The sequence below is a fragment of the Vombatus ursinus genome, unplaced genomic scaffold (assembly GCF_900497805.2).
Source record: "Vombatus ursinus unplaced genomic scaffold, bare-nosed wombat genome assembly UNPS02009205.1, whole genome shotgun sequence".
In the NCBI taxonomy this organism is placed as follows: domain Eukaryota; kingdom Metazoa; phylum Chordata; class Mammalia; order Diprotodontia; family Vombatidae; genus Vombatus; species Vombatus ursinus.
The window spans coordinates 44,182,217-44,207,078 of record NW_020948983.1 but is presented as its reverse complement, the minus strand read 5'-3'; the positions used below and the strand labels follow the sequence as shown (position 1 = coordinate 44,207,078).

At 34.0% G+C, this 24,862-nt stretch overlaps 1 protein-coding gene across 2 annotated transcripts in view; it reads right to left on the bottom strand.

Moving 5' to 3' along the window:
- Positions 1–5,844: 5,844 nt before the first annotated feature.
- ASB7 (ankyrin repeat and SOCS box containing 7) overlaps positions 5,845–24,862 on the bottom strand; it is a 34,631-nt gene continuing 15,613 nt past the window's right edge. For both annotated transcript variants that reach the window (XM_027851931.1, XM_027851930.1), the window contains exons 5-6: positions 17,471–18,076; positions 5,845–6,269 (exon numbers count right to left, since the gene is read on the bottom strand). In XM_027851931.1, the coding sequence (XP_027707732.1) occupies positions 6,130–6,269; positions 17,471–18,076 (746 nt within the window). In that variant the 3' untranslated portion in view covers positions 5,845–6,129. The remainder of the gene's footprint in view (positions 6,270–17,470; positions 18,077–24,862) is intronic.

Below are 24,862 nucleotides of genomic sequence, written 5' to 3'. Positions count from 1 at the left end.
TCACTCAGTGTAAGAACATTCGATAGTAGTTACATGGTGTAACACTGTCTTATATATATGTGTGTGTGTGTATATATATGTATATATATATACACATATATCTATATGTATATTAATCGCTCTGAGTAGAAGTGGATACTATTAGGAATAATACACAGGAGATTACGCCCACTAAAAAACTAAAGTGTATGTAAGGACATTTTCTGTTTGTCCCCCTGGGCTGGAATGCACTCCCTCCTCATCTCTGCCTACTGCCTTCCCTGGTTTCCTTTAAGTCCCAACTAAAATTCCATCTACAGGAAACCATTCCAAACCCTTCTTAATTCTACTGCCTCTCTCCCTTGATTATTTCCTATTCATCTTGTACATACCTTGTTGTGTTTGTTTGCTTGTTTTCTCCCCCATTAGACTAAGCTTGAGTGCTAGGACTTTTGCCTCTTTTTCCATCCCTAGCACTTAGCACAATACCTGGCACATAAGAGGTGCTTAATGAATGTAAATCTTTAATGACTGATTAGAAATCTAGTTCAGTGTAACTGATAGGAAATAAGTGGCAATAGAAACTCCCAGTATTTAATGCAGAATCCAGACTACTTTCTAAGGTAAAAGTGATTGGGCCTTGGTAAAAAGTTAAGTCATCAGCAAACTAAGGGAATGAATATTTTTGAAACTAATTTTATGCAAATATCATTTCCAGTAAATTATTCTTCTATAGTTGGGGGGGGGGGTGAGGAGAGGAGGAAAAGAGAAAAAGAGGCAGCTAGGTGGGAAGAAAACATTGAATACTGACCTAATTTGAAACTATTAGGGAGGAAGAAAATAGCTATCAGCCCCAAAACTAGGAGGAGAAAAGATTTGCATCTATTTGCCAGATAATATAGGAAGTGTCTAAAGCTGGATTACCACCGTTTCACTCACAGTGTATATCTTTTCTCATATAATAGTTGTCTCCTAGTTTCAATTGATATAAATTATCTAAGCTCAACTCTCATTCTGCTGAAATTTAAATATTTTTGTTTGACATCAAAAAATGAGTTACTACATTACTTATGACTATTAAAAGGTGATCATACTTGAAATGTATTTGCATTTGTATTCATTTCAAACAAATTTTCTAATTAAAATTACACCTGTAAACCAAAAGAATTTTTAATCCAAAAGCATGTTACTTTTAAGATGCACAAATGATAAAATGTCAAATATAATGCATTTTTTCATTAGAGAGGAATATTTTTCACAATTTTAAGTATCAGCAATACAGGACATATACTTTGTCTCAATCATTTGTTTATTTGAAATGTATTATCAATCTCCTACATTCATTAATAACTTACCTCTTTGGTACTAAATTCAAATGTAGCACAGATACGTGAACAGGGCACATTCACAATTAGTCTAATAAAAATTATTTATTGAGCACCCACTATAAGTAAGGCACCATTTTTAGAGAGCAACATGTCAAGAAAAAACGAAGGACTGCAGAAAAAAGGAACCCAAGGTATTATTTTTAGGCTACTACTCTCCTACCTCGCCATTTATCCAACGGATAAATTTCTGCCTCAAGTAAACACAGTAAAAATTGCTCATGCGTCAACAGTATTTCTAAAAGGTAAAAGAATATCCATAAAATATGCCAAGATTTTCTGGTAAATACATATAATTTTTAAAAAATCTCAAGCTATCCTTAGCACAAAATTAGTTGAGTGATAAAGGAAAGTTAATCACTATTCTTCACGTCTCCATATCTATCACTTAGTCTTGAAACTCAAAATTTCTGAATATAAGAATTTAAAATCTTTACTAGTACTCAGATTAATGAAAATCATATTTTAAAACTACACAACTTCTTTCCTTATACTCAAGTGACCCAAGAACATCTTCTATATAGAGTTTAACCAAACAAGGTAGAGTTGCATTTAATTTCATCTTCAACACCCAACTGTATGAGACTTGAAAATGTTTTTATCAAACAGATAATCTCTTAAGTCAACAGCTGTCAAACCATTTTTATAAACGATCTTTCAGCTGAAAAAACAAATAGGGTACTTACATAGATGAATAGGACTGAAATTAGACTTTCAAACAACTCAGTAATTTTCCAAATTTGACCCACCTGTTGTTCTTCATCAGACTTAGTTTCAAATATACATTCATGGCCTTCAATAAGCCAGGCATTGAGTAGGTTTGCACGAAGGTGTTTTTTATTTTTTAAACTGATATACTATATAGGATTTCCTTTTCAAGGAATCAATGGCTAGAGTTTCTACTACCTCCCTCCTCTACATTAATCTGGCTATGTAGTTTGTGAGTTCAAAGAGCCATTTTGCTTCCTTCTCTTTGAGATCTATTAAACTACCTCAAACTAATTAACTTGTCTCTATATACCTTTTTGTATGTTAAGCAATGTGTGAGCCAAACCTTACCTCTTTCTGTATGCCACACACAAAACCAGTGGTTAAATTTTCCCCCAAAAGTGTGGTGCCCTGTCAACTTTTGTTGAAGTATATGCATGTATTTTGACTTTTGGAGATTGCATATTTCTGGTTTAGAGAGTCATGGCTGGATGATGAAGTTCACTTGAACAAGACATTAACATTTGATGACTTTGTCTACATTAGCAGTGGTTCCTAATATTATGGTCTTACAATATTCCTGCTCAGTCAAAATGCTGATAAATGAAAAGTGGTTCACTTTTTTCTTCATAAAACAGCTGGAAATAAAAACGTTAAAACAAACTAGAAATAAACAGGACAAGGCTCCAATATTTTTTAAACCAGGTTTAAGTTTTTTTTTTTTTAAATTCAAATTGACCCAAACAAAACTTACATTACAAAGGAAGAACAAAATACATTATGATATAACACACAAGGAGTTACATGGAAGCTAAATTTGTGGGCAAATTGGAAGTTGTTCTTATCCCAATCACATTTTGGGCTAGTGAGCAACTTTGCAGAAAAGTTAGAATTTCAATTTCCTCATGGTCCACTCTGGTAATCAAACTACATATTCTCTTCTCTTTCAGGGTGTGTATGAGAAATGAATCATGCTCCTCTTTGTCCAGATGTGCACTTCTGCTACTGCCAACTCTAGCCAGAACACTAAATTCTTTAGCTGAAGTGCTGTTCCAAGCATGAGTGATAATGAATTAAAAACCAAAACAGTCAAAAGCCTTTCAAACTAATGAGTATGGACTATAACGCAGTAAATAGTTTAGAAATATGGGAATTAAATAATCTAAAAAACACTCTTACTCTGCTGTACATTTATAAACACAAATATTTACAAAACACTCTGCTTAGTTTTAAAGGATGAGGTTTGCAGTTAATTAATGATCATAATCTTCTACTCGCCTGCGTCTTTGGTGTATTTGCCAAATATATTTTTTAAAGGTTTAGTAATAAGTTAAATAAAGTAGTTTAAAAGAAAACTATGAGTATCAATGAAAATTATAATATGGCCTAAACTTTTTGTAGTCAAGATTTTCTGGTATAATCAAATCAATTTGTTTTCTAAAACTCCTTGTTCTTTCTATCCAAATTGTGACAACAGAATGGCTCCATGTAAATCAAATTAAAATACAGACTAGCATTTTAATCAATAAATTTGACCAATTACCTAGATAAATTTTAGATACTGTTAAATGTGATATATGATTGGGATTTTGTTAACAACAACAAAATAAAGTGTTCTTTTTAAGTTACCAGAATAATCAAATTTCAAACAATAAATAATGGAATTATACAATTCTTCATTAAATAGAAATTTCATTTCCAGGAAGGTCTCTCATAATTTTTCTGAAGTCACAGCAGCAACACAGAACAAAGAATTTACCTTAATCTGATTTGTTTATCTGGAACTCCCTGACTAAAACTCAGTGGCTAAATCAGCTTAGAAAATACTAATGTAACACTTTTGAATGAAAATGGGGGAAGAAGAGTTTTAAACTAAATTAATAAATTAACAATTATGGGGGAAAAAATCTTATGTTTAAGATAACTAACATTACTGCTCTGGAATGCCAAGAAATTAAAAGAGTGCAAGGCTCCCATGCCATCCTACCCTCACCTGATCATACCTAGGTGCTGCAATTTCCTCAAGTTATAGGACTAGACATTGTGACATACATGGAGAGGAACCAGGTGGACTCAGACAATGCAAGTGTCCCTATTTGACCATTATTAATCCCTGTCCTGGGAATCACCTAATGGAATGAGAAGGCAGTTAATTTCAGACTCCCCCTTTATTAAGTATGTGACCTCTCTTTGTAGACCATTTTTGGGAGGCATATAACTTTTTTACTATGAAAAGCACAGACCAACTCAAATCCCACTATGCCCAAGTGATAATAACTCTTCAGTCATTACTGAATTAGGCCACTTTTTAAATGATATGCTGAAATTGAAAAGCTTTATGAATCTTATTATCTATCTCTTCTTTCTATAGGTCTCCATTTTTGAAAACCTGCTCACTGCCTAGGCACAACATAGTAAGATAATCCTCACTGCCACTGGATATTGTGCATTCACACTAACATTAAGCTTTGTGCTTAAGTTACTACTTCTGGCTCTAGAGAGATAAAGCCAAAGTGGAGGCCTAATTCTGAATTTAGCTACATTTTTCGGTTAAACCATTTCCCTCACATTTCCTGATGTGAAACTAGCAATACAGAAAATAATAACTGCTTCAGCACCTAAGTTTCTGATAACAAACTCATTGCCAGTACCTAAAACTGTGAAAAGTCTACAAAAACATTAAGAACAATGACATTCTGAAGTTAATATGATGCCAAAGCATGTGTAGAAAACATTTCCAAGGGCATCATCTCAGATCTTTATGGGTCCCAGAAATCTTGTCAATTGTTAAGACACTTTATCATGTCTTATGTTTACAGTGCAAATATGTGCCTGGTCAACTTAGAAAATAAAACCATTCAGTATAATAATTTTCAAAATATAGAGTAAATTTTGTTATTGTATTATGAATTATGTGGATTTACTAAATATGTACCCCACAGACATTTTATTACAATTTAATTGGAAAAAAAATTGAAACCACATCGAATTATTTAACTGTATTGAACCAAAATGTTTTCATCAAATTCTGGACTATACTTTTAAAGAGACCTACAAACATGAGTGTGAAATCTATGCTTGGAGTGAAGTAAAAGTATGTATCCAGAAAAGATATTAAAATCAAAACTTCAATCGATGTATTGTGGTATGGCAATACAAAATTAAAGTAGCAGTCAGTTCCTACCTTCATGGACATATCTAAGTTGGCTATGGAATGATGAACATTAAATAAAACAATGTAAAAAATACACCAGAAAGGTTATTGCACCGGAGGCACTGTTTTAGAAACAGAATAGATTAGCTTTATAAAGTTATTTTCTTTCCCATTAACTTTTTTTTAAAGAACATATTCAACTAGAGACAAAGAGAAAGTGAGACACAATGTCTCTGGGTAGTGTACTACTGTTATTAAAAAACAATGTTAAAAACACGAGCACACTAACAGAAAAGCCGAGGTACTAGATTTATGATATCTTAGCTATAGCAATTAGGAAAAGAACTGTATAAAACAGCCAATTTGTATTCATTAAAATGGAATGGGGTGACTGTATTTATTTTAAAATTTCTTATGGCATTTTCCAGCATATCCCTGGACCCCCCCCTGGATAAAACTATACCTCCAAACCTCACTCAGCTTAATAACAACTGCTCAGCTGGTTTACAATACCATGCGTGCCAATGGAAACCATAAACATTCTGAAAAGGGTAAATTCTCCATTCCAAACCTGCACGCTTCATTAAAAAAAAAAAAAACAAAAAAAAAAACCCAACAACAATAACAACAAACACAACAATTTTCTAAATGCAATATTGTATAGAAAGCTTGGACCTTTTAAACTTGGACCAAGAAACCAAAATTAAGACCTTCTAGCATGTGGTATAAAAAAAAAATCCCTCCCCTACAGTGAAAAACAAACAAAAAAACCCAAAAGTGTATACCTGCCTTCTGACTTCACAGCAAATCAGAAATTGCATAGGATATACTTTGTGCAAGGCAACAAGCCTTTTAAGTATCTGGTATATATCTCCTAATCTTGCTCATGATGTCCCACTGATATCAGATATCATCAAATTTGTGTTTTAAGTAGTCTTTCATGACCTTGGCAATTGGTAGTTCATCAAGTAGTTTTAGGTTTTGAAGGCCTATACATTGGCGAATTTTAATTCGGCACAGGTCCTGCAAGTTTCTGGGCTGCCCTAAAAAGAAAATTAGAAAAAAAAAAGTTATAAAGCTAAAATTGCAATATTTAAGGTGGTATTTTTGGCTTACCTAATAAGGGACTGTTTTTCTAATGACTTTTACACTGTCTATTTTTTCTATTATTGATCAACTAACCAGAAAAAGGCAAAAGCATAACTGCCTAGTAGTTAACTAAAAATCTTATGACCAATTTCTTTCCATTTCCAAACCCCACCCAAATCTCTTTCACACATTCTCTCTCTCTCTCACTCACTAACACACACACACACACACACACACGAGACACAAACAGGAATATATATTTTCTACTGCTGCTCCTAGAACTTCAGTGCTGGAGCTGTGCTGCTCTAATTGGTGAAGTGGGTTCATTGTATCTAGCTGGCTTCAGAACTCCCAACCACACTTCTACCTGGCTATCATCTGACCACACCACTATGTGTTACAACCAAGAGCAACCTTCCTCCCATCACCCATGCTTTTCAATTTGGGCTTAGGGAATGGTAATCAAATCAACACTATCACTGCTTCTGGAAAGGGTGAATAAACTCACTATTCTGTAACTCCACTCACCATCCCTATAACTTTCAGACCAAAACACCCTTCCTTAGCCACCATTTCCTAATACATGTTTAGTCACCCATTAGAATGTAATCATCTTGAGGGAAGAAACTCTTTTATTTCTGTATCCACAATGGTTAGCTTAGTGCCTGGTGCATGGTAAATGCTTAATTAAAGTATTTTCATTCAATCATTTTCAGCAACTTCTTAAATGGAACACAGAAAAAGTTTTCCTGTAAGGTAATATAACCTTTATAGTGGCAAAATAAAAAATCTTCCTCATGAAGGAATGGAGATACTTCATAGACTTCTTGGCCATTTTATTATTTAAGCAATCTTATACAAAATGCTTCTTAATGATTTTTAAAATCATGCTAGTTTAGATGAAACTGCATTTGTTTACAGTGTAAATCTAAAATGCAGTTTCTGTGAATGCACAATGTCCTCAAAGAAAAGTCTTTGCCTTTTAACTAATTTACATAAAACTTGATCTTTATAATTCTATCAGGATAATGGTTAACCTATCCCTGAAAAGGCTTTGCCACTCTGTTGCTGTTATTCTGATTAAAAATGTGTCAATATAATATGATATGATATAATATGATAAAATATAAGTATGCACATATATATGTGTTTGAATGTGTGCATGTATATACGACATATGTTGGCATGTACCTACAATGACAAATCATGGCAAGGGTTTGAAATAGAGATTAATAGGGGATAAATCTGTTGCAATAATGTGTGTATTTCTACTGTAAAAACTGGTTAAGGCAGACCTCAACTTTTGCATGCTCAGCTTACATATAAATGGCTACCTAAGCACCGCAGATCTAGCTAGGAAGACTGAGGAACTACAGGGCCTTTACCTCCCTCTCACACCTGCCAACATTCAGAATGTCTACCCTTTTCCCTCCTCAACAACGCAGAACCCATTGTTGCCTCGGCTCTAGACCTACCCCCAGTGCTAATTCAAGGCTGAGTCTGTGGTGGAAAGGAAAAAAAGCCCTGTTATTACCATTACCTCTCCTTAACAAGTGATACTTATTTATTCCAAACACTTGGTCTTGTAAAGTAGTATTCCCTCCCTCTCTCACTACATCCCCCAGCAGCCAAACCAGCTGTGTGGCCACAGGAACTATACAAACTCCATATAGTTATCTCCAATTATCATTACATATCACATTTATTAGGAGAATAATCTATCGCTGTCATTTTCAATAAATGCTTACATAAATTTTTCCTTATCGAGCTAAAAGGATTCTTAAAATCTTCAATTCAAGGTTTACTGCTATATACAGATTATCTGCAATATCTGAAATAAATTGCAAATAGTAATAGAGTAGAAATTAATCCACAAAAGGGGGGATTAAATACTCCCATTTTTTTAAATGCAATTTTTGGACCTAAACTATGATATTTCGTCTCACAGTATGAATCACCTTATTAGACAGATGATCGAAGGCTATATTCACAAGATTAGTTTATAGAAACCACTACAACAATATATTCAAAGAAGAAAAGGTGAGTCAGTCAAAAGCATGATATATTGCTGTGTATTCTGATGTAATTATGTTCCAGTTGATCTCTGCAAACATCTTTCTTAGCCTTCTCTATGAATATGTACCTTCTAGGTCTAAGTCTCAATGGTAAGGTGATTTAATTTGCTCTTGGTTTCTTTCCCTTAGAAATTGAGTTAAGTCCTTTCTTACTGTTCTGAAATTAAATATTTTTGTTTAAATTTCAGAACAATAAGAATGTTTCTTAATGAAATGCTATGTTCTTTTTGTTTGGTTTTGGGGTTTTTTTTGGCCACTTCACCAAAAAAAAAAAAATTCTTTAAACTTAAACTTCGTTTAAATTAAAGGAAGGGGCAAAGCTAAAGAAATGAAATTACTCCAGGTATTCAGACAACTGTAAGGGTAATTTGAGCATCTTTAATCACCAAGGATACTTTTATAGAATAAACGCCTTCCTAGGTAAACTGATTGTCCCCTCCTTGGAATGTGTAATCTCTGCCCATTAACAGTAACAATTTGCAGTGTCTTAAATTAGGGCATTCCATATCTCTCTCCTTGATTTTTTTTATAGATAAGAGATGAGGAAACAAAGAAAAGTTTATATAATGTATCTTAGGCCACATGAAGTCGTGGACAGAATGAAAATTCTGAACGCCTCTGAGTTGAACTAATTTGGCAAAATAATTTCTCCTTTTTATCCAACGTAGCTTAAAAAATTTCCTCACAGCACTCTAATACAAAAGAACCACTTAATATTCACAAGACTTTAAGCCTCATGGGACCATAGATTTAGAGCTAGAAGGTACCTGGAAGATCATCTAGTCCAACTTTCTCATTTGACCAAAACACCAGAAAATATATAAACGAAACAAGTGCTGTGCAAAAAAAAAAAAACAAAACTCTTTTCTCATTGCTGTTACTGTTATTAGTATACAAAGGAAAATCATCTACTATATTAACTTCCAATAATTTAAGACAGTGGTGTCAAACTCATGTAGATATGGAAATGGGAGCATATTGACTTAGAAAAGCACAAATTAACACTATTTATGTTGAAGTGTGTTTTTATTTTGTTAAACACTGCCCAGTTACATTTTAATCTGGTTCTGGCTACACTGGGGAATTTTGCTTGTGTCACAGAGTGGACCCCCAAATTTGACAACTCTACTCTAAGACATAAACTACTACAAATTTGTAATCGTACTTTAAAAATATTTTCACATCTTTCATCTCATTAAATCTTCTTAAGAACTTTGTGGGATCAGATTAGGTAGGTTTTATTCTCATCTGAAGATGAAGAAACTGAGGTTCAGAAATGAAAGGATTTCCCTAAGGTCCCGCAAATAAATTAATAGTTTAATATTAGAATTACTGACATTACTAAACAGAATTAGGCAGGGATGCTAGTGAAAACATACAGAAGAAAATTACTGAAGGAAAACTGGCAATAATTCATTCAGTCAGCACATGTCTGAATGAATGGAGATTTAAAATGCTATAACAATACCTACGCTTCAGAAATTTCTGTATCTGAGTGTATTTGATTGCAATATTATTTAAAGAGGTAAAAAGACTAATCATTAAATATATTAAAATTTACTAAGAAAATCCTAGCAGTTTATAACAAGGCATGTTCATTAAGCGTGTAATAGGTATTTAATAAATGTTTGTTGAGTGAATTTACTAGATACATATAGTATGTAATTTTTTGACCCAGGGCTGTGGTGAGCAAAAAATGAGATAACATAATGTAAAAAGGTTTACAAATCTTACAGTGATTTATATATGTTAGCTCTTATTATTATATCATTATTTACAAGTATGTGAACCCAGAGGAGTGGGAGTTGGGAGCAGGGAAGAATGAAGAAGTAAAAAGAGTAAAAGAAAGTAAGGAAAGGGAAAAGCACAAATATAATTAGGTATAAGTTTTGTTGGGTATCCTAGAATTTCATTCTTATTCTAGTTTGTAAGAGCTCAAATGCCTATAAGACTTTAAAGGCAGAAATGAGCATGATGAATGATTGCAAAAAGTGTAATTTAAGGATCACATCAATTATTGGATATACACAGAAACTGCAAGGTAATCATACTGAAGAATTTAAATATATTCTGTAACAGTTCAAAGGATTGTTAGCATTTTGATTTTGTAAGAAAACTATCATAATGGGTGGGTATAAAATAGAAGTAAATCAACTCTTATAGGTCCATTACAAACCATGACCCATTACCGTAATTTCTGGAATTAGAAATTCAAGTCCACCCACTTCTGATATCTAAATTACAATATTTATAATTGGTTAAAGTTATTAATTTAGATGAGAAACAATCTCAAAAATATAGAAAGAGGCAAAACATCTGTGATATGTAACATTTAAAAAACTGAACCAAGAAAGGTTATGGAGTTTTTATAATATGACTATGAAAAAAAACTCTGAATCCTTTTCTAGATTACTTCATACAATCTCACTATTGTTAGTTTGAGGACCTTCACTGCAGCACAACATCTGGAATAGCCTTCCTGTACTTCTTTGCTTTATCTCACCATCTCATTTTAAAATCTCACCACAAACATATGTTTTCTCCCTTGCCTGTGCCTTGGAATTCCCTTCTCATTCTGCTATTTTAAAACTCTGTAATTTCACAGTAACTTAAAACAGTAAAACATTAGAGATAGTATGAAACAAGTTAAACAAAAGCATAACTATGGACAAAGGCAGCTTTTATTGCTCTTTTTTATTCATGGGGAATGCAGAGAAATATCACTGGTTATCTAAAATCAAAGGGCTAACTTCAATTTCATTAATCTGTAATCAGAACACAGTGTTGGCCGTAATGAGACCTCTGTCTATAAATCACATTTTCCATAGGCAAATTATGTGTCTTATCTTATATTTCAAGTTGCACTGAATGACAAACAAATTCCAATAATATCATACATTAAGAATGAAATCTTTGAGTAAGTATAGAAAGTCACACAAAAGAATAAAAAAATTTAAGGGGAAAGCATTTTTCAATCTGAAATATTCCAAAATCTCATGCAATTCGTTCTATGATTCTGTATTTCATTTCTTCTAAAAGGGATTTTTAAGACTCAAGACTGAAAAATCTAATGGGACATCTGCCTTGAATATTTGGAGTTGCCTTTAATTTATACAGTAAATCAAGAGTCTAACAGATAAACTTTCACCAAATAGCTCTTATGTAATGCTGCTTTGATAAATCCATCTGCTTCTTTCAGCTGATATATCAAGGAAGAGTACTCAAAGGAATGCATGAGTTAATACATTTAAAAGCACTTGGTGTAATGGAGTTTTTGTGCGGTCTTCTAGTTCACATACCTGGCATTTTACTGTATTCGACAATACACACCACAGACTAAGTTTCACTATCTTGAGTTTAAAAAAAGGAGTGTTGTGATTTTTATTGTTACTTTATGTTTGGTAAAAGGGAAGCTTGAAACGGTTATGCTTCTTCAATTAAAAGAAGATATAGCTGTAATTAAAACAAAGTTAGAAGTTTAGAGTCACTGCTATCATTGTGAAGTAGCATTTTTAAGCACCTACGAATGATATTATACGTGGTGCTTTTCAGAACAAACTAGACAGATATTAGTCCTTAATAGACAAGTTTGCATGGAAAATATCCTAAGACTTGTAACCCATTGAGAGTTTCTGGGACTTTAAAAAGTACTACCAAATAACTACTAATGTCTTTTCTACCAATAACTTTTCTTCTAGGAAAAACATTATCCACAATCATTTATTCATAAGAGAAAAATAAAAGCAGGATAGAATAATATTTATCTTTCATAAATTAGAGAAAATCATAGGAAAATGCTACATCAATTAAGGTTTATTACGATGTTAAGAATAAGGCAACCAACTAACACATAACACCCATTTGCAGCATATTTATTATAGACTGCCTGTACACAGTATTCAGATAAACAACAGATAACTATTTTCAGTACATTAAATAACAGAGTAACGAAAACAGCAAGAAAAAAGAGAAAAACTTAAACTGAAATACTAGATTTGGCAAATAGGAGTCTCTTAATAAATGCCTGGCAAAGGGACATACTTTGAAGCTTTACAGATACAAGGAAAAATGAAAGAAAGTGCTATTTTACATAGCAGGCCATAAATTTAAGGGCTTAGTACCCCCAGAAACTAGTAATGGCAGGAAATATAAATGGAGTCATAGGATCTTTGAGTTGAAAGATAACATCTAATCTTACCTCCCCATTTTACAGATGAGAAAACTGAGATCTAGTGAGGTAAAGTGACTTGCCTAAATTCACACACAAGGCAGTATAAAGGGCAAAAACTGGAAACCTGGTCTGAAGCCAGAGTTCAGTGTCCTTTCCAATTCATCACACTACCTTTGGTCAAATTTATGAATGACAGAAGCATAAAGAAAGAGCTATAGAGAAAAGATGAGATATTTAAAGTCAGTGTCAAGGAGGACACCTATCTAGGCGTCCATAGAAAATCTCTGGGAATTATTATAGACAATAATCTGTTGGACGATGAGTTTGCCCAGTATGGTCACTCCTATGTTTTTCATGTTTATAAAATGAAATCAAGACAGTGCTTTGCTAAAGAAGACTATTTTTGCTACATCAAAATAAAGCTCATCTCAAAGACAGGATGTTGGATAACTGAGATTTCACTACAACTTTTTTTACTTCAATATGCTAAAATCACACTTTTCCTCTCCATGTTTATCTTCGAGAGATTCTTAGAGAAAGAAACTAGACAGGGGATTTCACTGGAATAAGAAACTACCAATGCAGAGGTCAACATCTCCTCTGCAACTTAAAATCTTAGGGAACTGCCTACAGCACCGAGGGTTAAATGATTTTCCCTGGGTTAAAAAGCCAGTTGGTGTCTCTTCTTGGCTGGTTCTCTATACCATTATGCCACACTGCTTTTCAAGAGGTGATTAACAGACGTGAAATTATTAAAGGCACAGTCACAGAATTGTAAAGCAGGAAGAGACCTTTGTCCAAATCTCTTATTTTACAGTTGAGGAAATTGGGACCCATTTATTGAAAAATAAGTCCCAAATAAGAAGAAAGTTCCCATACATTCCAAAATCTTTATAGTAGCACTTTTTGAGATAGCAAAGCCACCAATTGGAGAAGAGCTAAATAAATTGTGATTCATGAATGTAATGGAATATTATTGTACCATAAGAAATGACAAATATGATGAATACAGAAAATCATGGAAAGATCTACATGAACTGCTGAAGTGAAGTAAGCAGAGCCAAGAAAAACAAAATTCACAACTACAACAATGTAAACAGAAAGAACCACAAAAAAGTCAAAAGTGAACATTTCTAAAATTACAAAAAGTAAGCACGACTCCAAAGAAGAGATATGAGAAAATAACCACACTTCACCCCTTTGCCAAGGTGGGTGGGGGGGTCTATGAATGATATGCTATATACATTTTCAGACTTCTTGATAAATTTATAATTTTGATAAATTTTGTCAATTTTTTTCCTTCTACATCTTATTTTCCTTCTATGTCTTATCTTTAAAAACATTTGTCTTATAGGATGTCTCTCTGCAAGGGGAAGGGCTGTTGGGGAAAATTTTGGTGATTTAAAAAAAACAAAAGACATTAATAATAATTTTAAGAAGTCCCAGGATTTTTAGAATCTTAGGGCAACAGTGTTTTTCTTCCTTCCTTAGGATCAAATGATATATATCTAATCAAAATTTAGACCTTAGAGCTAGTCCATCCAATAAATTTTATGTTTCTACAAAATAATCATTATGAGGCAATTTTACTTTCCTCATACGTTGAGGGTCATAGAATCTAACTAGATAATCAAAAGTAATATAAGTTTCAGTTCTCTTCCATGTCAAATGACTGAATGCAGTTCCCAGTTCTTAGCACTCCTCGAACTTCCGAGGAGTGAGCATTTTCTTTCACTTTGATTTCCTACATCATAAGCAAGAATATTAGTGAAGAACAGCTAACTTTTTACATAACTATTGACTAAAAGAACGAACCTGAACTAATACCCAGGTCAGACAGAAACATTCAATTTATTTCTGGCAATAAACAATCTTAAGACTACTGAAGCTTAAGACAAATGGAATGCTATATTTTTTTAACTTATAAAAGGAAATCACTCCTGAAAATTTTATTGAGATGCTCATTTTCCTCATTCATTTACTAAACAGATATATACTGCATACCTACTATGTGTAAGGCACTATGTTCAGTACTTTGGGAATACAGATTCTACTCCAAAACTCCATCCATCAGTTTGATGAATAAATATGATTTCAGGTTTCCTCCTCTTTGACATACTCTTCTAGAACACTAGTGTAACTGACTCTAGTAGCTCTGGTACTTTAATAGCAGCTGAACAATTTTTAGCCACCTATTTGCTGAAAGTCTTTTTTAAAAAATGCTTAAACAAGTTTCTATTTCTTCTAACCAAAATTTATACTTGAGGTCCAAAGACCCTCAAGGGGTCCATGAACTCAGGGGGAAAAAAAGAATATTTTCATTAATCTCTAACTGAAATCTGGCATTTTCTTCAATTATGAATATCAACCACAACATTCTGACTTGGGATACTTAAGCTTCAGATTGCCAAAGGGGTCCATTACACAAAAAAAAGTTGAGAACCTTTGCTCCAGGCCACAGGGAGCCAAAGTTTTTAGGTCCACATGGTAAGAAGCAATTCACCTTCCTAATTCTTCTTATTTTAACAGTAAAAAGCTGTTAGAGGGGATAGTTGAAGGATATTAATAAATGGCAGTGTGTCCTCTTGGATTTGGTTTACAAAGGTTAATTCAACTGAGTCTCAAAAATGTTATATATGAAGAAAATGTGACATATGAAGAAAAGAAAATCAAATATTCTAAAAAATAGAGTCCATAAAAGAATAAAATGAAAAATTTACAGGAGATAATAGTATGGCATAATTCTAAGCTTCTACATCAGGTTAGTTTTATCTGTGACAATACCAAAGTCCTTATCAGTGCTGTAATGAAGACTGCTAGGAAAGTTGCTGAGAGATGCATGGTTTGAAATTTCATTCAATACCTTTTTAAAAATCATAGCACTAGAGATGAAATGGTCAGGGTTACAGGGAGAAAGAAAAAGCTATATCATTGCAAGCATATTATTCCAATCCTCCTCAAATTCTAGTTGAGCTGAAATTATTTTATCCAAATAATGACAAATGAGGCAGGCCATTATACCCTTCCCTATGTAGCTGAACCAGTTTCATTTAATGTTGTTGATAATGACAATAACATTAACATATGAGATCAAAACACCTCAAACTCTTAAGTAGACAATGTTAAAATTACATCTTATATAATAATGATCAAATACACCATTTAAGAGCCCTAGGAAAGGTGCAGGGGAGGAGTGGGGATGAGGTACTACATTAAAAATTGCCTTTAAAACTCAAGGAACAAACAGTACTATATTTAAGCTACCTAGGCATAGTGGTAGTAGGGTATATGACAGGTATGAGGTGGCAGAAAGAGCACCGGGCTTAGAATTAGGAGATCTGGGTTTAAGTATTGGCTTTGCTATTTAATAGCTGTGTGACCTTGGGCAAATCACAACCTTTCTACACATTAGCTTCCTCATCTGTAAAATGGGGATAATACACTATTTAATTCACAAAGATGCTGAGGAAAATGGTTTGTAAATTTTAAATTACTATATAAATGTGAGCTGAAAGCCCGACAGTTCTGTTGTACTACATGGTTAGTAATAAACGAGCTAGACGAGAGAAAGCAGATCCAAAGCAGACATCCCTATTAAGAAAAACAAGACTGTGTGATACGTGATATATAACACATGTATAGATCACACAGATCTTCCTGTAGTAGAGACAGCAAATAGCTAGGCACTCTAAGTATCAATTCTTTGCTAGTGGCATAATATCATGAAACATATCCAAAGATGATTGGCAAAGCATGGTAATTACCTTTTTTTATAGAAAGGAAGAAAACCAACATGGATACCACTTGCCTGAAATCAGTAATAAAGGCAAGATTTGAACTCTAAATTTGATTTTATGTCTTATTTCTGAACCACACATTCTATCTTTTCAGAAAAAAGATACATCTAAATGACTAAGGAGTAGAATAATGAATTCACTTATGAAGAAAACCTCTAATTTTTGCTGGAAAAGGAGCAACTGTGAAATTGAAGAAATCATGAAAACTGATTAAAAATACTTACACTTTAAAAATATCAAATAAAATAAAGGAAAGAGCAACAGCAAGGAACATTTAATTTAACAGTGCATGGGGTTAACATGTGATCCACAATGACTGTTGATTCAATGATTCAAATAAGTATGATTGATTTTTATCACTGCACTAACCAAATGTTTTAATGAATTGTTTTGCTATCATTTAGGCCTGACTTTATTTTTTCCACTCCCATAAAGAGTAAGCATAATATGCTTCAAGAAACTAAAAAACAAACAAACAAAAAATCTAGTGTAAATAGTGCATTACAACAACAAAATTGTAAAACAAATGTTTTTTTTATCTGTAATTGCTAGGATGCACATACTCATGAATTAACCAAATGTGAACTTATAACATCACTGTTCCTTTAAATATAAGTTCACAATATACAAAATACAACAAACATTTGAAAGATATCTTAATTACACATCACAGGCTGCAATATCATTCTATATCTAGACTTACGTTAATCCTAATAATTAATATCAAATCTGGGGAGTCTGAAAAGATAAACCTTATGGCCAATGGGGATTGTTTTCCATTGTTCTAACATGAGCCTTTTGTAATTTTCTTGATTCTCCTTCATTCTTCTCTTCCCCTTTCTATTGTACAACTACAGCTATCCCCAACACCAGTAGCAACATCCATTCCCCTTTAATTTGTCACAGGATGTTTAATGTGATGTGAAGGTAACTTCCTTTTTATTTTGAAGGAATAAAGCATTACTTACCAGTCAGGGCTGTTGTGAATGACTGATGCCTGATATTATATGAAGTTTGTAAATGCTTCAAATTCTTAAAAAAAAAACACGTAAAAAGTAAAAACAACAACTGCAATAATACCAATGACAATTATAATAAAATATATTACATACTTGTTACTTCTTGTAAGAAATCCAAACAGGGTCGACTATTTCCAGAAATACTTATTGAAACAGCCAATGGGGTCTGTCCTTCATAGTTCCTTGTGTTAGTGTCCGCTCCATAATTATATAACATTCGGGCACAAAGCACATCATCCCTAAGGGCAGACAAGTGTAATGGTGTCTGTCCATCTTCTAAGCGACCCAAGTTTGTGTCTGCCCCTCTCTGAAGGAACATTCGGCAATATGAGTGATTGCTTTTGATCACAGCATATCGTAACAGGAAACCATTTTGAATGTCAATATTGGCATTGTGATCCAGAAGGATTTTCACACAGCTTGACCTCTCTCGGATAATGGCCAGCTGAAGCGGTGTTGTACCTTTATCACTCAGTGGATCGACCTCAGCCTTGAACTCTAGCAGGAGTCTGACAAATGAGTCCCTACCATAGTGAGCAGCTACATGGAGGGGAGTCCAACCATCATTGCTTTTTGCATTGATAATGTCACTTCTGTATTCAGATTCTAACATCAAGCGTGCAATCCGGGCTCGACCATGCATGGCTGCATAATGAAGAGCAGTGAAGCCTCCAATTAAGTCCTTAACTGTGGGATCAGCTAAAGTTAAAACCAAAACAAAAAATGTTAAAAAAAAAAAAAACATTAAGAGAAAAAACTACCCTAATGCACATTTTAGAACAAAACTTTAAATCAAAGTTTTTAAACGAACATATACTATTCTTTTCATTAGTTAAATTAAAATCCATTTTCATGGAAAGTTAACAAGTCTAACTTAATGGAATGAGGATGACAGATCACGTAAGTGTTTGAAAAGGCATCCACAAAACATAGAGCTCCCTGACAGTCACATCTTTTTCTTCTGGTTTTTTGAAACCAATTGCTTACATCTCTCTTCTGGCTATTCCAAACCTTCATCTTTATCATGCTTCCCCCCCATTTTAAACTTTTGTTTTATTTTCTCTTGTGCTGCTTTTTAGTCTTAAAAAGAAGCATGTGTAGCAACATCTGCTATTCTAAATTGCGGATGTACTGTGGTCTGGCAGATTGTGTTATTTTAGGGTGTATTAGGTAAAAGTTTCTCTGTGGTCTGTAGGATTTCCAAAGCATGTAAGATATATGTTTTTTAAGTGATCTTGATAAAGCATGTTTTCATAAGATGAAAAGTCTGTTTTGAATTATTATTTTTACAAGAACTTTGGAATTTACAAGAATGTAAGCAGCACAGTGTGAAAAATTAGAAGAAACCTCAGTAGTGTAAATATTCTCATTTTTGAAAACCACATAAAACTCTTCCCAAATTGACTGACTTAATAAAACTATGATGATTTACAACCCTGTGCACTTTTTACCTACTGCCATAGCCTAAGACTTTCATCACCTGCCCTGGAATCTTTCTTTATGCCAAAAGGCTGGATCAACAACTGTTTGTGGCTCTGATTCCACCAGAATCGCCTGACCAGCTGGCCAAACAAGGGCAATAGTTTCTGCTGTCACCAGACTAAGTAGGTCACTTTGCCGTGCTCATACTTCTATCAGGATAGCATTTAAATGCATGAAACTAAATTTGTCAATTTAAATGACTTATTAAAATGCTGTTTTATTCATATAAAAGAATTCTTAGTTTACCTTGTTTCATGGAAAAACAAGGGGAAAAAAGTATGAAACCTTTTGAAAAATCATCAACCTTCAAAGTTGTGGAATTAAACATTTGTGTATTGCTCAACAAAATGTTAAAATAAAAAAATTATAAACAATGGATTCAGTAAATGAATAAGGCAAGTAATGATATATAAGATAATGATAATATTTGGGAAAAGTAAAAATTTTCAATTAAATACATAGTTGTTAATGAGAGCTATAAAAACATAAAGACTTCAAGACATTTATAAAAACATACATTGATTTCATTGGTGTGAATACTCCCTTCACTGACACAGGATGCACAAGTAAATTGTTCGTGAGCTGTAGAAGCCAAAAAACATCATGTGGTGGTCAATCCTTCTCATGAGCAGCCTCTCTGAACTTAGCCAGTCTAGTCCTCTGACAACAGATATATTTGGTTTGAAGAAACATTAAGTTTGAAGACTTGACAAAGCCTGTACTGCACTGGCATAACGTTTGAGAAGCCAGAATTACCTCCATGCCATGAAGAGGTATCAGAGTAAATCGTCACGGGAAGTTAAAACATACAAAGACCAGAACCAAGAGCATATGGTTTTATTTTCATCCACAGTGATAGCGAGAATATCATGGTTTGCCTTAGCGACAAAACTGAGAAACAATGTGATTAAAAAATGAAAGCAGCTAGTAATTTTTTTCAAAAAAGTATTCTACTGCCACCTCCTGGTGCAAATAGTGATGAGCTGAGCTACCAATGTTCATTTTGTTTTTTTTGTTGCTTTTGGGGGGGCTTATTTTATCCAGTGGAAATACTTAGACTCAGTCAAGTCTGTCTGACATAAATAAGTGCAGCAGTGAAGAAAGTGCTACTATACTTGTCTAAAACAGATAAGCAACAAGTCATGAACTCCAAAATATTTCCCCCCATTCCTCAGAAAAGAAATGATCCTGCCAATAAGTTGCCCATTTTTAACCTGTATCTGGACATGCCCCATGCTATCCTATTTGTGAAATTGTTGGACCTTTCCCTCTTCTCTAATTGATAATGTGGACAATTTTTAGCTAGATAGTAAAGGATCCTTTAGTGGCCCTTACTTACATCCCAATGTGTTCTATTTATTAGTAAAATTAGAGTAATGATCCTATAACTTAAACTTGTTTCCCTGTATGGATTGTTTCTTCTATGTTGGGTACTCCTTTTCTTCTAAAAGTTGCTTATATCTTGCCACTGAATTAACCTAGGTTAAATTCTAGATTGTAAACAGACCAAAGAACTGCAGAAGGAACCTTAATTTAGCAATCATCTGGTCAATTCTTATTTTACATATGAGGAAAAGTAAACAACTAGGCCAAGGACATATAGTGAAGCTAGTAGCAAAGCCATAACTAATACCACAGTAGCCTTTATTTCCATCCCAGGACTTTTTCTATTATGTTATGCTCATACTATAAAAAAGAATGGCTTCCTGAGAAATGTTGGATTTTTAAAAAGATAGAAGGTATGTAATTTGTTGGTTGTGTTTAACTGACATGACTAAAACCGACAGACTATTAAAAACCCTTGAATCTCTAGGTTTTTACATAAGGATATATAGCATATACACATAGATATATTTATGCCAAAGCTTTTTTACCTGTTCATAACTACTCCAAAGTTTATGTCATGGATGCTAAATATGTCTTGAGTTTTTAGCTTCCACCAACATCACATAACAGTAACTCAAACTAATTAGTAAATTACAATGATATATCTCAGTGGTCAGTAAAGAAATTCACTGATGACAGTATATATAGCCAAAAAAATTATCACAGAGGTCTACAGATTATATATCTATGTTTATATACCCAAGGCAAAAACATAAGCTTACTTATTGATAAGTATCTGTAAGTACAGCTATCAGCAAACTTCTTAAAACCTGAATGTAACTAGTAAGGTTAATGTCTATTAGTATCAATAGTACTTGAAGGCTTAAGAACAGAAGATGATAAGCAAAAAAAGTGAGAGCGAAATAAAAAAAGGAAAAAATGGAAGAAAATTGAAAAATAAATTGAAAAAAGAAAAAAAGATTGCCTTGCCTAAATCTACTACAGACACAAGAATTCCTTCAATATGCAAGAATCTAGGGGAACAGACTCAATAAACTGTCAATGTCTAGGAACACCTAATTTTGCTCAGAATTCCTAGAGTTATGTGCATGTGTGTGTTTGGGGGGGGCATATTTGTATGGAGAGCTATAAGGAGTTTCTATTTTTGTTTTTCACTTCTTTTACTTCCAATTTAAAGGCTCCTCCAATAAATGCTTACTGAAAGAATTAACAAAATGAGGATAGAGATGTTTTTCCTAAATCCACTGTGTGACTTGCTCTGTACACTTTCTTCAACTTCAGTAGTTTTACTAAGTTTTCTTCCCTTTCTCAATCTGCACAGACAACATAAAAACTATATACATTTCTACTTCCTAAAATCACCACTGCCGTTACTAAAGCTATATGCCCAAAATGCCTAATGTGGTCTGACAATTTTTCGTTGTTGTTGAGTCGTTCAGTCTTGTCTGACTCTTCATGACCTGATGAACCCTTTTATCTTCCACTCTCTCCTTAAGTCTGTTCCAAGTTTATTTTCCTTGTTTCCATGACACCATCCATCTTATTCTTTGCTATCCCCTTCTCCTTTTGCCTTCAATCTTTCCCAACATCAGGGTCTTTTCCAATGAGCCTGTCTTCTCAGTATGTGGCCAAAGTATTGAAGCTTCAGTTTCAGTATCTGTCCTTCCAAAGAATAGTCTAAATTAATTTAAGTATTGACAGATTTAATTTCCTTGCTGTCCAAGGGACTCTCAAATATCTTTTCCAGTACCACAATTTAAAAGCATTGATTCTGCAGCTCTCAGCTTTCCTGGTAGTCCAACTCTAAGAGCCATACATTACAACCGGAAAAACCATAGCTTTGACTATATGGACCTTTGCTGGCAAAGCGATGCCTCTGCTTTTAGTAGGCTGTCCAGATTTGCCATAGCTTTCCTTCCAAGAGCAAATGTCTTTTAATTTCATTGCTGCAGTCATTGTATGCAGTGATCGTTGAACCTAAGAATAGAAAATCTGACACTGCTTCCATTTCTCTCTATTTGCCAGGAAGTGACAGGCCAGTTGCCAAGATCTTGGGGTTTTCTTTTTTATTTAAGCTTCAAGTCATCTTTTATACTCTCCTCTTTCACCTTCATCAAAAGGCTTCTTAATTTCTCTTCACCTTCTGCCATTGGAGTGTTATCATCTGTATATCTGAGGTCGATTTTTGTTGACTTTTGATTCATCCAGTCTGGCATGTCGAGTAAGTATTCTACATATGAATTAAGTAAGATGACAGTATACAGCACTGTCATACTCCTTTCCCAATCTTAAACCAACCAGTTGTTCCATGGTTGGTTCTAACTGTTGCTTCTTGGTCCACATATAGATTCCTCAGGAGACAAGATGATCTAGTACTCCCATCTCTTTGAGAATTTGCCACATTTTGATGTGATCTACAGAGTCAAAAGCTTTAGTGTAGTCAATAAAGCAGAAGTAGATTTTTTTTTTTCTGGAACTCCTGTGCTTTCTCCATAATCCAGCAAACAGTGGCAATCTGGTTTCAAGTTCCTCTGTCTCTTCGAAAACCAGCCTGCACTTCTGGTAATTCTTGGGCCACATATTGCTGAAGCCTAGCTTGCAGAATCTTAAGCATGACCTTTGCTGGCATATGAGAGAAGTATAATTGTTCGGTAATTTGAACATTCTTTGGCATTGTTCTTCTTTAGGATTGGGATATAAACTGATCTTTACCAATCCAGTGGCCATGGTTGTGTTTTCCAAATGTGCTGGCGTATTGAGTGTAGCACTTTAATAGCATCATCTTTTAGGATTTTAAATAGCACAGCTGGAATTCTATTACCTCCACTAGCCTTATTGTTAATGCTCCTTAAGACCCACTTGACTTCATTCTCTAGGATGTATGCTTCTAGATCAGTAACCATACCATGTTAATTATTGATGATGTTAAGATCCTTCTTGTATAGTTCATATTCTTGCCACCTCTTCTTAATCTCTTCTACTTCTGTTAAGTCTCTACCAATTTTGTCTTTTATCATGCCCATTTTTACATGAAACATTCCCTTGATAACTCTAATTTTCTTGAAGAGATCTCTTGTCCTTCTCATTCTATTGTTTTCTTCTATTTCTTTGAATTGCTCCTTTAAGAAAAACTTTTTATCTGCCTATTCTCTGGAACTCTGCAATCAGTTGGGTATATTTTTCCTCTTCTCCTTTCCCTTTCCTTCTTTCCTCAGCTATTTGTAAAGCCTCATCAGACAGCCAATTCACTTTCTTGCTGTCCTTTTCCTTTGGGATGTTTTTTGTTGTTGTTTCCTGTACAATATTGTAAACCTCTGTCTAGAGTTCACTTTTTGTCAGAGTTCTCCGCTATGACCTGTCTATCTTGAGTAATTCTTCATGGCACAGCTCAGTTTCACTGAGCTACTACACAAGCTCCTCTGCCACAACAAGGCAGTGATCCAGAAGGGGCACGGAACTTTTATCATATTTTAATTTTTGTGTGTCTGTTGTTGTCCAATGATGGCAATGCTAAGTATGGTTAATATGCATTATGTCTCAATGTACTTAAGTATTAAGCAATCATTTTAGAATAGAACCACAGATCTTTAGCACTAGAAGCAAACATAAATGTTAGTCTAACACCTTAAATTTACAGGAAATTGAGGTCTAAAGGGGTTAAATGACTCGTCCAAGGTCATATATCTTATTTGTTAAATCTGATCTTTTTTTCAGCCCTTACCCTTTTTGTCTTCACAGCTTTTGATGGTGTTGATACAACACTTCTCCTTTTTCATAATTTTCTTTTTTCTTGGCTTTTATGACGACCTATTCTAGTTCTCCTGTCTATTCCCTCTTAGTATCCTTTGCTGGGTCATCATTAGTGTCCCACCCCTTTAACTGTGCTATCCCTAAAGGTACTGTCCCAGGCCCTCTCCTCTTCTTTGTCTACATTCTTTTTTGGTGATTTTATCAATTGCCATGTGTTCAGTTATCAGCTTTGCACAAGCTATTTCTAAAACCTGTATAGGTCTCTTATCACTAACTTCTGGATAGTTGCTATTCACAAGCATCACGAATTCAACATGTCCAAAATTCATTTCCATTGTCTTGCAAAATAGCAACCCATCCCACCTTCACCCCTACTCACAAAAAAATTCACCAAGCCAAAATTTCAAAACCATCTAAAATCCTTTTCCAAACCTACCTATTCTTACCACCATTCTTAGCACAGTGCCTGGCACATAGCAGGCACTTAATAAATGTTTATTAATTGATTGATTCTTCAAGTCATCTAGGTTTACAACCTAGAAATCATCCTCAAATCTTCCCTCTTTCTCATTTATTATATAAAATTACTTGCTATCAAAAATGTTGTTGATTCTACCTCTACAACATCTGTCCCATCTGTTTCCTTCTCTCACAGTCACAAACTGAGTTCAAAATTAAAATAATCTTTCTAAAATCCAGGTCTCACTGCATCACCCCTTGCTCAAAAAATTTCAGTGGCTTTTTACTGCCTCCAGGATAAAACATAAACTCCTCTGTTTGGCAGTTAAATCCCTTAACAGTTTGGCTCCAGCTTATCTTTCCAGACTTATTGCTATTACTTCCCTTCATGAATTCTCTGTTCTTGCCAAACTAGTCTACTTGCCATTTCCTGAACTTGGCATTCCA